A 17,418-nucleotide genomic window follows, 5' to 3' on the forward strand; every position below is an offset into this window, starting at 1 on the left:
TAGAGCTTTTAGTAAATTCTGTAATTATATAGATTAACTCCGTATGATTTAATCGCTGCTATTTTATGATTTTGTATGATTTTAATTGCTGCTATACAGAAATAATTTTTTTATTTACCAAACACTATTATTAATTTAATGAAATAATTTCTGACATCATAACAGCTTTGGTTTGTGAAATCAGAACTCAAAAGTTTCATTAATATATATTCTTTCGGGCAAAGTAATTCTTAGATAATTCTATTCATTACTGGTATAAAACTATTAAAATACTAGCAGTTACTTATAATTAGTGACTCTATCATTTTCTTTCACTATGTGCATGTGCGCGCGCGCAATGTCCATGGGTGTGTATGTTTATTTGTAAAACAGATATGTGACAAATATCCAGTCATTCTTTAGTACCATTTCAATTTCCCCTAGATTCTGTGCAGTAGAAAATAGCAGAAAATTAACCATCAGTAAAGCTCTGATAAAATAATTATGTAGTTAGGGATAAAAGAATAAAATTGTACTGAGATCTGTACTGTTCCATTGTACAGTCGCCGCCAAGTAACGACGAGTTTGGATTGGCGACGATTATTACCCAACGTAAAAATATGTTCCTTGCACTTAGTAATCCCCCTTTCCAAATAATTATTCTATTTTTAACAAATAAATGCAAAAATTTTGAATTGAAATACAATCGGCTAATTCTGTTCACATATTGTAAACTGTAGTACGAATGACAAAATATTATCTATTACTAATTACACAGTAAATATTGTGACAGATGGTTATTACAGTAACTTTAATTACTTACTAGAAACTTAATTATCCTTTAATTCCTCAGCTAGAACGCTCTCCTAGCTTTCATCACTATCTTCAGTGTAATTGTCACCATTATCACTGTCACTCATAAAGAGACAATGAAAGATTCTGTCAAAGAATGTATTAACGATTCTTGGTTCCAATATTCACATTCGATTTTTTTAACCTTTTCACAGTAAGGTTTCCAGTGTTCGTCGCTCATCGAATTCATTTTATCTTCACACAGTTTCTGCACTTCTGACATCTTAAACTTTGTGTTATGGCTCGCAACTTGTCTTACTTCTGACTGTACCATCTCGATTTCTTTTAAATCAGGATGGTAAGGTGGAAGACGAAGAAATCGATGCCCACTTCTTTCCAACAACTCGTCAAATTGATATAGTTTTCTGTTACTTTTGTTCAACTTAATTACTTGATACAATTTTGGTTTAAGCATTTGAGACGAAAATGGGATATGATATTTCTGTAACCAAACAGTAATGTCTTGTTTGATGCTGGATGACACTGAAGTTTTTCAGAAAGGGTATTATGATACGGAGGATTGGCAACAACTACTACAGACTCAGGAGGAAAGTTAGGAACAACTATTTCTTCAACCCACTTCAAATAATTTTTAGTATTTATGCTATCATGGTAATCGCCAATATTGATTTGGCTGGCCAAGTTAACATTGTGTTTGGAATAAAGTCAATTTCATCTCATCTTTTGCCGTTGAATGAGACGATAAAACATAGGATTCATCTAAGTATACGATCGCCCAGTTACATTTTCTAAAGTCAGTGATTGCCTGCATATATGAAATCCTTTCTGCCTAATATCATATTTTTCAACTAAAATTTCCTTTCGTTTTCTGTTTTGCGCCACTTAAAACCTAATTCTATCAAAATTCTTCTTAAACTTATTTCATTGCCATTAAAATTAATTTTAATTTTCAATTCTTTACAGTTTGTTAACTTTTGACAAATCTCCTGTCTTTGAATGACATTTATTCACAAATTTATCAAAATCATATAATCCGCTAATTGGTTTAGAACGTTTCTTTTTCTTTTTCAGGATAATGAACGAACATTCTGGCCCCTCAGATTGAAATGCTTTGTTTTACTTTCTTAGGCCATGAATCTGAGTCCTGGAAATTTCACAGGTAGTTCTCTCTTCATACTTCTGTATAGCAATAAAATGCTTGTCATTTTTTAATTTTCCTACAACTAAAGATTCTTTCTTCACGAAAACATATACGTTGTTTACAATTTCACGGGCTTATCTTCGAAATTTTTTACCTTTCATAGACTTAAATTCAGCCATAAATATTCGCACGTGAACGAACTACTTTAAAAAGTTTGAACCGTAAACCACGATAAAAAACTTTTCACAAAATATCGTATGGTACATTGATTGACCATGTAAAACAAACACGACTTACGCGAAAAGAACCGTACCGAGATGCAGAACTAAAGAACTGAACTTTATATACTTGGAAAAGCAAATGAGAATCTAATAATGAAATAAATAGAAATATGTATAAAAATATGTTTTGTATTTTAAACATGATGTCACTTTCTTAATACATAAACACATTGTACAGAAATAGATTGCTTCATAAACAATAGTTGCACTGCTAAACGATGACTATTCATGGTGTGCCAATGTTAAGGAGAACAATAGTACAGCAGTGACGTGCGGGCTGATCATCCAAGCTTGCAGTTACATGGCGGCTACTGTATTTCCTAATGAACTGTATCTGTAAGAGTATCTTTTTGAGAGTATCTGTAATAGTAGAACAATTCATTTATTTTTTATTTTATTAGATTTCGAGTTGATGGAATTGAGAGAGATCCAAACGTTGTACAGAATATGCCTGGGGTTGTACCATATCGTACATCAGGATTTCAAACTTACAGGCAGCAAATTCTCCTTAAATACTTAATTCCTGATAATGCTGCTGTCTTTCCAATCAATACTTTAACTGAAAACGAAAAGGTATGTATAATAACAATTTTTTTAAATGTCCATTTTTACTTCCTCGTACAAAATAAAGGAAGTATTGTGATCGCGAAAAATTTCGGGTTTCAGATTTCAACGGAAATATCCATTTTGACCGTCCCTGAATTCATTTTGACTAGTTTCGGCGTGACGTCTGTACGTACGTACGATGTATGTAAGTACGTATGTATCTCGCATAACTCAAAAACGATTGGTCGTAGTATTTTGAATATTTGATTTTTAGGACTGTTGTAAAATCTAGTTGTCCACCTTCCCTTTTGATTGCAATCGACTGAACCAAAAGTGCCCAAAACCCAAAATTCCCCAAAATCTGGATTTTTGGGGTTTTTTTTTAACTGCAGTAATAAGCCCTAATTGAGAGCATTTTAACGATATATCATAAGTGGTACTTATTTTCATTAGTTCTAAAATTATAGCCAAATGAAATTTTAACTAATGAAATATTTGGGACTTACAAGGGAAGGCACATCGGTTCGAATCAGACTTCAACTCCCTTTTTTTAACTTTGTTTTATTTTAATGTACTGATTTATTAAGCCGTGATTGAAAAAAATTTTACAATAAATAATTGTTCAATAACAAAAAAAAAAAAAAAAATGAAAAAAAAATCAAAAGTTATTAGTGAAATAAAATTTTATGTACTTTTAAAAATGTGTATATATAATTTAATAGGCATTAATACATATATGTATATATAACAGATTTGGTGAAACATCTGATTATTTAATATTAATTGAAAATTATAATTTAGAATTGTATTGGATTTTCTAGTTTAATTTTATTTAATGATTGTGGAATTTCTGTTTTAAGAAAGTTAACTACAATAAATAAGTTAACTACAGAGTGACTGAAAAATAGACTCTAGAAGAACAACATATACACTGAGTCATGCATGCCCAATGTTTAATAAATTGCAAAAAATTCTTATCTTTCAGTTCATTACTCCTCTGATATTATCGGACAATATTCTCCTTAAGTCGGAGTTTTTCATAATTTCGTTTATTTGTTTTTTGTTGCCAATTTGGTTTGTATGTCGCCTTTTGGTTTGATATAATTCTTCTGATCTTAATTTGTGTTCACGTTCTCTAGTTTCAAATTTTCTCTCTTTATATTATTTTCTATATTAAAAAAAAACAGTAATCATCTTCTCTTAATCTTTTTATTCTTTCTTTGATTTTAACGTTTTCTTCCTCTTTAAACTTTGATCTCTTAATGTTTTTATTCTTTCTTTGGTTTTAACATTTTTTCCTCTTTATATTTATCATCTTCTCTTAATTTTTTATACTTCCCTTCTTAACATTTTCTTCCCCTCCATATTCTTCTCATATCTTCATATTCTCCTTCATATCTTCTCGATTTTTTGAGATATATTTCTTCATGTTATCTTTCTTTTTCCTGTCTGATCGTTTCTTTTTCATTTTTGATTATTCTCAAAATAATCCAATAATAAAAACCGAATATTTTACATTGTAAGGTCGAAATTAACATTTGTAACCAGTGTACAGGAGTTCACTAAACGGAATAGTTTAATTATCAACTTTTATTCATACGACACAACAGAAATCTGAAACTTTTGTTAATCAGCAACTCATGAAGATATGAATAATACTGATCTAGTAATACGAGTAATAAAGGGACTTTTACTCTACCCTAATATTTCATTTAAGATTGTTGAATTAATAATTGTATAAATATTTGATCTTAATAGAAACTAATATTTCATCAATTATGTAAATGTCCACTTTATTACAGAATTGGAGGATCCGTATCTCTCTTTCGAATAAATAAGTTTAAATGAAGTGTATCAAAAATGTGTATATGTAATTAAATAGGCGTATAAGGAAGTCATGTGGTGTCCACATCAGATTTTTTATTTAGAATAAAAGTCTTATACCAATAATTACCTTATTTCATTCAAATGTTATGAGGTATTGAAAGAAAAAATTGTATGAATAGAGTAAAATCTATGTAAATGATTGTAATCTTTTAAAACCAAATTCCTTAATGCCGGTATCTTCAATAAAACTAAATCATTTAAATGCATATTTAAAATTTACTACTACACTATACTAAATGAAAAGCTCTGTTTCATTTATACATTTTTTTATGAAAAAATCAATCTCATTTCATGCATATTGGTTTAGTATTAATTTTTGTCATAAAATAGAAACAGATACATGTTAAACTGACCATTTTCAGCCTTATATTTATATAAACCTTTTTTTTTGTTAGGAATGCCCTAACAAAATATAACAGTACTTCCTTTACAGCTCAGAATATTCAAACTGTACTTTATAAAATGAAAATTTCTGCAAGCAATAAAATGTTATTTTGTTTTGTTAGTTGTGATTCATAATTAATGTGCTGTAACTGTTTAATTCCTTTTTTCTGGATGCTGGTTAAGGTGGTGAACTGATTTCTTTTAACCTGATAGTTCTGCAACTCCAGGAACAACTCAGGCAGTAGCACTTCGGAATTTGATGATATGAAAAAAGGGTGAAATGCCCGATAGCCAAATCTAAATTCATAGTCAGTCAACCAGTTCCGGTAAATCACTAAACTTATTTTATCACTGAGAGCAGTTTCCCTGCATGATTTAGAAACGTATTTTTATTGCTAATGGTATGATACTCAATCCTATGTGAAACACAAAGACAATTACCAAAATGTCATACAGGTAATTATTTTGTGATATTTCAATTCTGATTCATCTTACTATGATATCTGTTCATGAAGATATTGGCCGGCACCATGAAAATTCTAATCCTAACTGTGACACGAAATAATCGGGTGGATAAACAGCCAGTCCCAATTAAACCTTCCTCTTGAGCTGTAAACCCATGATATCCTCAACCCAACATTCCATTTTTTTAGTTCATTGAGAAATTTTTATGAAAAAATTTGATTGAAATTTTTATGAAAAGTTGATGAAAATATGTTCAATAGTTACAAAATGTGAAAACTGTTAATTAATCTTTTTTGTTTTAGTGCAACTTACACTGGCTGCTCTCCAGCACTGTTGATGTGTGGGAACGTGGGGACGAAATCAGATCTTGTCCACAGTCAAATCAAGGTTTTCTGTAAGTTTCCAATTTGTTATTTTCCTGGTAATTTCTTGGTGCTTCAAATATCTACTAGAGCTTTTTAATTTGTGATCTGTAGTTCCTTGTTTAGGAAGTAAGTGTTCTCAGTTTGTAGCAGTTCGTGGTCACTAGGCTGGAATATTTTCTTATTTAGAACACTACAACAAACAGTGGCCAGGACATCAAGAAGCCATTGACATTAAAATATAACTTACCTTTCTCCCACAGTTGAAGAAAAATTCTAACCCTCTGGGCCACTCATAACCTGTTAAATAATGTTTTAAAGTAATTAAATTAAAGTAATTAATGATTTTTGAATGTAAGTGCACTTTAATGTGTGTGTTTCATGATAATATGTGTTGACATTAATGAAAATTTGTATTAAATTTAAAATAGTATATCAGTCTCTAGAATAGTTGCGTAATTTTGAATAATAATTCGAAAGGCAAAATCAACAGATTAAAAACAAATGCTGTAATAATAAAATTCTGCTTCTGTTAATGTATTTAAATTTTATTTTTCTTATTATTAGAGTGAAGGATTTTAACGGCAAAGCCATTGCTTTGCTTAATCTATTAACCCTTCTTAATTCTTTAAATTCCTTATTCAACTTTTTGTACATCTCTAACTACTTTATCTTTCCTTTTCAATTTTGTGGTTTCAGTTTTTTCAATCATATCTCTGGCAAGCCACTTTTTTATTCTTTTTACCTAAACAAAATCAATTCTTTGTTTTGCAGCTGTTTTTAAGGTATCTTTTATATTCAACCAAAATTCATTTACAACATTACTTTCTGTGCTTGTTCTTAATACTTGAGATAATTTCTTTTAATTTACTACCTCCTTTTCAGTTTTTGTTATTTTTCCAAATTTCATTTAGTTATTTCCATTGCTCTTTTAATTGTATTTATTTTTTTCTGCTACCAAATGTATGATAACTATTAACATCTGCTGCTGGCAATCCAACCCGATTTTTTATCCCATTTCTAAATCTCTTTTGTGTAATTTTTTTTTGCTCAGTAACAATTATAATTACAATCAGAGCCATAGGTAAGTTTTCTGACAAAAGCACGTGATAAGCAGGTCCTTAAGGAACCCTCAAAATAAATAATAAACAATAAATAGTTGCAAGTAAACTTAAAGTCCAATATGAAATTTCAAGCTCAGTCATAAATCACAAACCATTAATTTCAGCTCCATATAGTCCACAAAACAAACATTAATAACAAATAAAAAAAAAAGAAAAAGAAAGAGAAGTAACAAGAAATTAGGTACGACACCACTAAACTTGACGGTGTCAGATTCCAAACTGTTACACAGACACTAAGTCGAGAACATAGGAATGTTTTAGCCGTTGGACATCTCTGCTGTTATCGAGAAGGTTAATTACAAAGTGGTTTACATAATTCTCAAGCCTCTGCAGGTATTTGACATTGGGCTCTGCATCGTGGGGTCGGAACGTTACCTCTAGGTTTGAAGCAAACAGATCGGTCTTTTCTTTGTCAGTCCTCGCCCACGATCCAGTACGCCTCTGTAGGGCGGGGAGCGTTCCTGATGATCGTTGCGGTCCCTTTGTAACCTTCCATAAGGAGCATCTGTCCCCATCGTTTAGGTGAGAAAGATTTCCTATGTACTCCTTGAATGTCTCGTCCCTGATAGTTCTCAACAACTTCCTCAGCCTCCGCGCCGTCCTATTAAGAAGAGTCCTTCTGGCCTTTTGAAACGCTACCAGTTCCGCCGAAGACGCCGCTTCGAGACAATTAGTTCTGTCACTTCTCTCGGTTAAGTATTGTCTCTGGCTGAGTGCAAATCATCAGGTGTAGACCGCCATGCTCCCTCCTGCAAGACCGACATCAAAAAGTACGTCACGTATTCAATATCCCCAGGGGTATCGGGTGTAAACGGGTCAGTCAGTTTCTCTTCGATCCAATCCTGGTAAGAAACCCAATCCGTTCGTCTCGTATGAAGATAGGCCTCTCTTTGCTCCTTAGCACCGTCGTGCTCAATGTAAGTAGAACGAGCGAGTGGTCCGACGAATCATAGTTGTTCTCCACCAGAGTGTATGCGATGATATACCCGAGGTAACAAAAAAGTCAAGCAAATCGGGGATCTTCGTCAGGTCCGTAGGCCAGTATGTCAGCTGGTATCCCGATACCACGTCCAGACGCAGATGTTTTAACACACCTCCTCAGCAATCTACCCCTGCTGGTAGTCAACCGGGAATACCACAATGGGTCTTTCGCGTTCAGCTCCTCCGGCAATAAATCTAGAACCCAGAACGCAAAGAAATCACAAAACAACTCATCAGTTACAGTATGCCGCGGAGGGCGTACACAGCGGACATTTCGATTCCTTCCCGAGGGGAAAAGATCCCGCCTCGTAGCGTGCCTGGTCGCTACACCACCCCCTCCTTTCCTAGCCAGTTGTGGCTTAATCGGAGGAGTACACAGCGGACAGCCTAATAGGTCCCAACCAGTCTGTAATTTCAACTGTGGTCGCCTGAATCTGGTCAATGCAGAAACCCGGAAGTTGATGATGCCGCAGTGAACTCCGAATCAGAATTGCGGTTCCTCAATGGGTCCTCTCATCTGGGTGATTCGTCACATACACAGAATAACCTTGAAGCCTGAGGTAGTTACGGTCAGTAAAGTGTGTTTCCGATATCAAAATGACGTCCAGGGAATTGGAAACTCCCATAACTCCTAGCTCCTCACGCCTAGAAAGTAGGCTGTTAGTGTTCAATGCAGCGATTCGTAGAAATCTGGACATCAACAAATTTTGGAGAGCACCTGGGTGAGCAAGGCTATCAGACTCCCAATCTGTTGAACCAGGAAGTCTATATTTAATGAAAGACTGTCCAGCTTGTCCACACTGCCCTCACTAGCACGCCCAGCTGCCGCAGCATACGTTCTATGGAGAGATTCAGGCTCCGCGTTGACTGTCCTCATCATCCCACGACCCAATGAAGGGAAGTTCTTATCATCAAGCGCGGGGCCGGCCACTGTGCGGCTAGCGGGATAGATTCTCGGAACAAGTTGCGAGTTCCAATTCGCCTTCCGCCTACGCTTCTTCTCCAATATCTCTTGATATACTCTGCAGCCGCGGTAATTTGCCGGATGGTCGGACTGACGCAAGGCGCATGTTGCAGGAGAACTCTTGTCCTTTCTGGGACAGTCAGCTGTCCGATGGCCCTCCCTACATTTCACGCAGCGGAAAGACCTCATACAGTTGTTCTTAGTGTGCTTATATTGCTGACACCTCATACATTACACGAGGCCTGTAGGCTACCGTGGCGTCTCGAATGACACTCTGCAATTGGCAATGTACTCCAATTCAAAAATGGTCTTATTGTTCTCCTGTGGCTCCAGGTTCACGAAGAAAGTCGATGAGGGCTTCTTAGTTATCCTGTGCCGTGCATTTATCAAGTCCTTCACCCGATTCCCGTGGCCTTCGATTTCGTCCTTTATCATCTCCAGTGGAATAGAGTGGTGCAGGTTTCTGATTAAAACACGAAAGGCTCGTTGAACCTTCCTTGTTAAAGTATGACCTATCAGACCGTGTTCTCGAAGAACATGTGTAATCTTCTTGTACGCCTCGATGTCCCTAGAAATTATTCTCAGCTGCTTACCTCCAACCAGTCGAATTCTGTAATCACTCTTGCATACGTCCGCTTCTAGCAGCTCGTACAGGTTCAGCACGTCGTTTATTCCATAAACCACAATCGAAGGATGCTTGACTGGCTCAGGTTGGTTCACAACTTTCGTATCCTCTAGTGGAAGGCCACTAAAACTATTTGATAGTGGTAAGTCACCATTGCTAGGACTACAATTCACTACTTTCCTTCTTGGCACAGGTATCGTCCACCACTGACTAGTAGTAGGCTGGTACTACATGGTTACACTCTCATTATCACTCGACGCACCTGACAGATTGTTGGCCAAGTCGTTTCTAATAAGCTTCGCACGCATCCCTCCTCGGGGTCCCTATCCAACGACGGTAGTAGACCACGTTTCCTGGATGGTACATGACAACCTACAATATCAGATGACCCCTCGTCTACCATATCTGCCAAAGGCAACTGAACCATACTAGCTGAACATACAGCAGCTGAACCAGCAAGAACTAAGCGTTCATATGCATAAACAAAACTATAAACCATAAAAAGTAAACAAAGAAGTAAACAAACAATGAATACTCCTTAGCAATGGAGCAGTGGAATGAAATGATCCTCCAAGATTATAATTGGAAAGAAAAGAAAGAATAGTAATAAAACTTATACCTAATGATAATTAATTTCCAAAACACAACCGAATTTATAAAACAGAATGGAACGTAACTCAATAGAACACAAAAACAAATTTTAGGTAGAATACACAAACATACGACTATCTCAAAGAACAGCTGATTTTTTTTTTTGTGTAATTAAATAGTTAATTGATATCTATTTCTCTCTTTGTGATTTCAGTGATTGAAATCATTCTTTGTTTCTTTTTTTGTGGTTTTTTTAACTAAGTACAAGCATTTTACTTTCCTTACTAAACTTAATAAGCCTTTCTCCTTTTTCAAACAGTGTGCCCATTTCCTCCTATTTATCAACCCATTCTTGTCCTATTACAGTATTCTAATCATCCATTATTATTCCCAACAATCATTATTTAACATACAATCATTACATAATCATTAACATATAATCATTACCTTCCTCTTCAATAATTTTCTTTATCTGCATACATTACATCAATTGCAACTCCTTCATACTGATTAAATGGCTTGCACACTTGTATTAAAAGCGAATCCTTTGGGTTCATTCAACTTGACAGCAATTACCCTATAATTAATAAAAAGTAACCTTTGTATTCATTTTATTACTTTTAACAAAGAAGTTAAAATTTTTAACAAAGAAGATTCCTACATCATTTTTTCTTTTATATTTCCTGAATAACAGATTGCTACATCAATACTGTTAACATAGTCTTTTCTTTCCCATCCCACTTATATCATATTATATCCATTCTGTTTATTTTCACCTCTCTTTTTAAATTTTCTAACTTGCTTGCTGGCAGAAGTATTCTTATATTCCGTATATCTATTGGTATTTTTTTCCATCTCTTGTTAACTCCTTTCTAGCAGTTAATTGCATGAACTTTTCATGTTGCTTCCCCCAGAGATCAAAATGAGAAATTAGAAAAATTTAACAGAAGACAGTAAACTGGTGCTGATAGTTGAAAAATCATGTGACAGTACATTTAGCATTCTCCTGTTCTTCTCCTTAATACTTTCTCTTTTGTTACATGGTCTTGCCACCTAATATTAATCATTCTGCATTACATTAACATCTCAAATGCCTCAATTCTTTTTCTGTCTGCCTTTCTCATTTTCCATGTCTGAGCTTAAACCATTACACTCTAAATAAAACATCTCATTAATCTCTTCCTTACCACTAAGTTAAACTTTTCACACAGCAGTCTTCCCTTCTTATTAAATGCCTGCTTACTTCTTGATATTCTTGTTTTAATTTCTACCATGCAAGTCAGGTCATCAGTTATAAAGCTCCCTAAGCACTGAAATTTCTTCCCTGCTTTAAAACTTCAATCCCTATCTTAATCTCAATCCTCTCCTCTTTTCCAACTAATAGCATACATTTTGTGTTCTTATTGGATTGATCTTACACTATGGTTTTTTGCACGTGTCATTTAAATCATCAAGCATTTCATTTAATTTACTTGGGCTCTCCACCAGTACCACCATATCATCAGCAAGACGTATACATTCTATTCTTCTTCCCCGAGTTTTATTCCTCTTTTCCCATACAGACAGCATTTAATTACTTCTTCCAGATATGTGCTAAACGGTGTTGGTGACATGCAAAATCCTTGCCTCACTCCCCTTCCAATCCTTATTCTTCCAGTCATTTCATCTCCTACCCTCACTTTTACACTCTGGTTATGGTGCAGTTCTTTTATTAGGCTCCTCTCTTTCCAGTCAACTCCCTTCTTTTTAAAAATTTACAGTATTTTATTTCATCTAGCTCTGTCAAATGCCTTTTCTAGATTAACAAATGAAGGAGATGGATTTATATCACTAAATATCTATGTGATATAATTGCAATATTCTTATCAGACCTCATATTTTTAATGGTAAATTCTTAAACAATAGTTATTCAAAATTTCTTTCTAGATGTTGTCCTAGTGATTATATGAACATACATTTATTCAAATCAACAGTTAACCATATTAATCTAGAACAATACAAAATCTTGTAAAATAACTTACAAGAAATAAATCCAAAACATCAAAAACGTATTTGCTAACCAGTGGATTGGACAACATGTACAGCCAGCCTGATCATATGAAATGAATTCCCTTGATTTCTTTTCGTGGCAGCATATACAAGCTTTATGAACATCTAAAAGTCAGATAATGTAAATAGACTTTTACAAAGAATGTTGTTTGCTGATCAAGAAATCTAGTACAGCCCAAGAAGATGGAGAATACAACTTGCTATGCTTATATATTCATTTAGGCTATCGGTTAACAATTTGAACAGACAATGTAAAAATTTTATTTTGAGAATAACTCATTAATTTACTAAATTATTATTATTGTTTGTTTTTTAAATTAATTTGTTGTAAGTATCAGTACCGTAACTAATATAAATATCTGATTCTCAAAATCCAGAGTTCTAAAGTGGAAGTCCTTGTAAATTTTAAATGCAGTTACAGAGTTAAGTGCAGTGCAGTCAGTGCTAAGTGCAGTTATAGAGTTTGAATGCTGGACTATGGATACCAGTGTTCTTTAGTGGTTGAGTTTTAATTAATCATATGTCTCAGGAGTGGTCAATCTGAGCCTGTTCCAGACTAAATGTTTACCAGTATTTACTTTTACACAGCAGATATGTTAGGCCTGGCAAGCCTGTAGCAGTAATTACATTTGCCTGTACACACACACCCAAACCCGGCAGCAGCTGGAAAACTGGTGGAGAAAACAAAAATATTATAATCAGTGTAATTTGTCTGCACCATTATTTTTATGAGATTAAAACTTATTGTATCATGTTTATGCTGATAACTTTTACATCACTTTGTTCAGATTTAAATACCTTACAAAATTCATTGCAAATCTTTTTTCTATAATTTTTGTAATATTTTATTTTGACAAAAAACTATATTTTTGGCTATTGTTTATTACATTTCAAAAGAATTTCTGAAAAATATTAAATGGCATGATAATAGAAGAAATTTTTTATATTATTTGCATAAAATTACATCCAAAATCTAAAATTTAGCCTTATAATTAGCATAAGTATTAGACACCACATTGTGTTTTTTACTCAATGTGCCTACAAAATGGGAACATTTTCTATACAAAGTATTTCTGGACCTGTTTTTATGAACTTTTTTATTATTTTAACCAAAGAAATACGAGTAGAACATCCATGAACAGTCTGCATAATTATTTAAAGGTTAATTATTATTTAATTATTTCAAATAGTAATAAGTATATGCTATTGTTAAGATAGAAAAAATCTAACATTATAGTATATCTTAATGAATTATATCAATATAAAAACACAAGGAGTAAAACGTTTTAGAAAGAACAACAATAAATGTTTTTCTATAGTTCCTCTGAATTAGAATTTTTTACATATGTAAATTCCTGAAAACATATTTAATTTTTTTTTTTTGTCATTGAAGGAGAATAAATCTGTGTTACACTCAAAATATAAATGATATACTAGTAAACTATTTTGTTCATAGTTAACAAGTTGTTTATGCTGCAGACACATAGACACACGCCTACATAGATTAATAACACATGAGTCCAACTAATGTAGAATAAATTACTATTTTTATTGGATATAAAGAGAGATTTCATAATTCTACATTCAAAATTTTACATTATTTTATCTTAAGAAAATATATACTTGGAAGTATTACATTTGATATTCTATACTGTATTAAAACATTAAAATGTGTAGACAATTTCTGGAAGAAACCCAAAGATCATTGCCTTTTAATCCAATAATCATTGTATATCTCTGAGCTCTAGTCAGAAAATAAATTGTTTACATAACCACTGAAATAATGATGCCAATACTTAAAAATGCTTGCTGGATTTTGTATTTGTGTATTAATTCTAAATCGTTTTCTTTAATAAGGTATGCACCTTTACAAAGATTTGGAGCAAAATTAAGCAACTGTCCAGAAGAATGGGGCATTGTTTACCAGGAACATGGTACTTTTAGTCCCGGTACTGTAATTGCTGGTATTGCAGCTGCACTAGCCCCTATTCGAGTAGAACAGGTTAATTTGCTATCTCCTGTTCAGCAGTATCAGAGACCTATTGGCTGGCAGGTACCATCACTCAGTGACAATGCTGTTAACAATACTTGGATAGCAACACTAGCAGGTATAATTTTTTTTGTTAATTGTATTAGTTAGTAAGTAGATTGTTTCATAATGTAATAGAGGTTTACAAGTATAACATGTAATTTTTACACAGCATATTACTAATCTACAGCTTGTTTGTTCAATGGTGATAGAAACTGGATGCGCTGTAGCATTGCAGTAATAGTTTGGGGATAAACAACTTGTCAGTTGAAATTAGTACTCCGAACATAAAACATCATGTTTACGTACTTTTCTGTAAACATTGTACATTTTATATAATTTAGTGAGTCTAGTAAAAATTATTTATGGAACCAATTTGGAAATGGTGTAATATTATAATGTGATTAATCTTGGAATTATGGTAAGTCGTTGGATTTTTAATAAGTTAATTTTTTACATTCCTATTAGCAGCATGATCATAATATTTTGTAATTTTTTTTGTTATTATTTCGCAGACAAATAGATTTTATTGACATCAAATGAGTTAAAATTTGTGAGATGATTTATAGAGTATGTTTTGTATAATATTTTTGATTTGTATATTGTCATTAATTGTGTATGTTGGAAATATAATAAGGATTCGTAGAAATAAAAATAATCATGATTAATGTCACTAACCACAATCATATGGCTAAATATAGGACTAATATTATGTATAGTTGGGTAAGATCAAAGACAAGCTTTGGTTTACTGATTTATATTTATAATTAGCTACTGAAGTGTAATATATTTGGGACATAAGGAACTTTGGCAAAGGCAAAATTATAAGCCAATTGTTCTCAACTATGATCGTAGTTGAAGGTTTGTTCTCTGTATTCCTGTCAGCAGACCAAAACTCTCTCCATTACTGAATCAAGACAAATAAGAATTTATGCAGCTCATACATCACCACTCGCCAACAAACTGTAATTCATTTTAAATCATAAAAAATTGAAACTATGGTAAGTTTATTTTTTATGTAGTAAAAATGACAGAAATGGCCATCGTTATTTTCTATTATCAGACATAAAAAGGGAAACCCATGAAAACCTGGGAAAAATTAATAAATCTTAATGTTTTTAATTCCTTGCTAAAAAAAAGTTCATGAGTTACTGTTAAATAGAATGAGAAAATGACAGAATAGTTCCCCATGTTCTCTTCCAGTGATTATCAGCAGGAGATGGATGCTAAAGTTTTCCAAAAATGGTTTCAAAAATAATTCAGCTGTTATCAAATAAAAGTATAATAGTTGTAGACAATACAACATACCAGTGTCCAAGTGGAGAGAATCCAAAATACTTCTTAGTACAAGTGATATTATGTTTTGGTTTAGTAGCAAATACATAACATTTATTGTGAAAGGTATTTAGTCAGAACTGATACAATGTGAGACAACATCAACACAAACGAAAAAAATTAGTGATTGACTAAGTGGCAAGAGGACTTAAATTAATAAAAAATAAAGAATAGGCATCATTTAACAAAACAAAACAAATTTCAACAAATCATAAAATAAATAAATTAAAAAAAGATATAAAAACAGTGTTTCTTATTCATATTTCATAATTTACAAGATTCAAACAAAGAAAAGTAAAAGACACTACAGAAACAGAAAACCAACATTTCAACATTTCTAGTAGACTCAATTTCAGTGAATATTGATCCATACTTTTGCTGTAACTCAAAAGGATCCTGATCTGAAGAAATAACATTAGCTAGTTAACAAACACTTTTTTTTTAAACAAATTATTACAGTTACTGCCTAATTTGAGATATTGTGTAGTGAAAATTAAGATGACCACCATTTTGAAATTTACATACATAATTAAAATTAGATAAAAAGGTTCTATGAGAAATCGGATTACCCAAATCCAGGCTGGGAGCATCGCTATTAGATGTTCTGACCCTCTTTTGTTTTAAGATGATGTACGGACATGACACCGACTTAAACCACCGGAAGATTCCAAGATTCCAACGCTTTTGTTCAAATGGTGTGCGGAAATATCACAGAATGAAAACACTTGATGATTCCATGTCAGAAGGTAAATTTCAATTATTTTGTTTTGGATTGTGTACGGGAATACAACAGCGTTAGGCTCACAATACAGATAAGTACTGTGGAATAGAGTTTTGAGCAACAATAAGACACACCCGGATTGGTTACTTTCCGTTTCTTTTCTTTTGTTTCAGATCTGTTGCAGGTGCTACAGACTGACTACAGGGACACACAGACAAGGACACCTTTTTTTATCTTGTGGTTCCCCTAAACCCTTCCTAGATACACGTGTGTCTAGAAGAAAATAAATATTGTTGGCTTTTTGCTTCTCGTCGTATACGGCGCACTCAAGACGATCACTGCACCGTCGTGTACGCGAATGTTCTACTTATATAAATTGTAAGTTACCCCAAAATCCTTTATCCTATTTAAAGAAGATAACAAAGACCGTCGGAAGACAGTGACGAAGATGGAAGATGAAACCCAGCAATCACGCGACAGAAGAGCGAAAAAGGCTGCAGTTTCTTCTGTTTTGCCCTTTTCAGGGCTCGTAGATCTTTCTTAGGTTACGGTTGTATTTATTTACAACCGAAATACGAAAAGTCAGGCCAAGAAGAAAGAAGCAGGATTTACATCCCACGACGACGAACTCAACCCAGTCCTGATTAGGATGATCCAAGAAGACGAAGATAACGAGAGTGAAGAAGAGAGGTTTTGCATCATAATATGCAAAACCTCTAATTTCACCAACCAGCCTTCCATCTCACAACTTACAATTGGCCTACCGCTAGCACATGCGACTCCCTTTGGCGAAGAGAGTGCATTGTACTCTCCGATAACTAGGGTTCCCTCAGGTACATTCCTGCTAAACTGAAAGTTACTAGTATCGAAAGTCCTTCATTGGACAAATGAAGAGGAATTGCGCTGGGAGAAAGACACAATTACCTTGCTAGTCACCTAGTTACCCAAGAATAACGCAAGTAATATTATTTCAAATTGATTTGTAAGGATCGGAACATCTCAATTCTATCCAAAAATAAAACAAATATACAACCGCCATTAAACAAACAAATACCGCCCAATAATAGAAAAGACCCAGCAGCAAGGGTCTGAGATAAATAGGAGGATATGTAAATCTCCTGATATCCTTACTTTCTGTTCC

At 33.5% G+C, this 17,418-nt stretch overlaps 1 protein-coding gene across 1 annotated transcript in view; it reads left to right on the plus strand.

The window, feature by feature from the left end:
- Positions 1-17,418, plus strand: part of LOC142330740 (uncharacterized) — a 92,038-nt gene that overhangs the window by 19,065 nt on the left and 55,555 nt on the right. The window contains exons 3-5 of the mRNA XM_075376190.1: positions 2,616-2,787; positions 5,799-5,890; positions 14,050-14,300. Of these exons, the coding sequence (XP_075232305.1) occupies positions 2,616-2,787; positions 5,799-5,890; positions 14,050-14,300 (515 nt within the window). The remainder of the gene's footprint in view (positions 1-2,615; positions 2,788-5,798; positions 5,891-14,049; positions 14,301-17,418) is intronic.

The sequence above is a fragment of the Lycorma delicatula genome, chromosome 1 (assembly GCF_047948215.1).
Source record: "Lycorma delicatula isolate Av1 chromosome 1, ASM4794821v1, whole genome shotgun sequence".
Taxonomy (NCBI): Eukaryota; Metazoa; Arthropoda; class Insecta; order Hemiptera; family Fulgoridae; genus Lycorma; species Lycorma delicatula.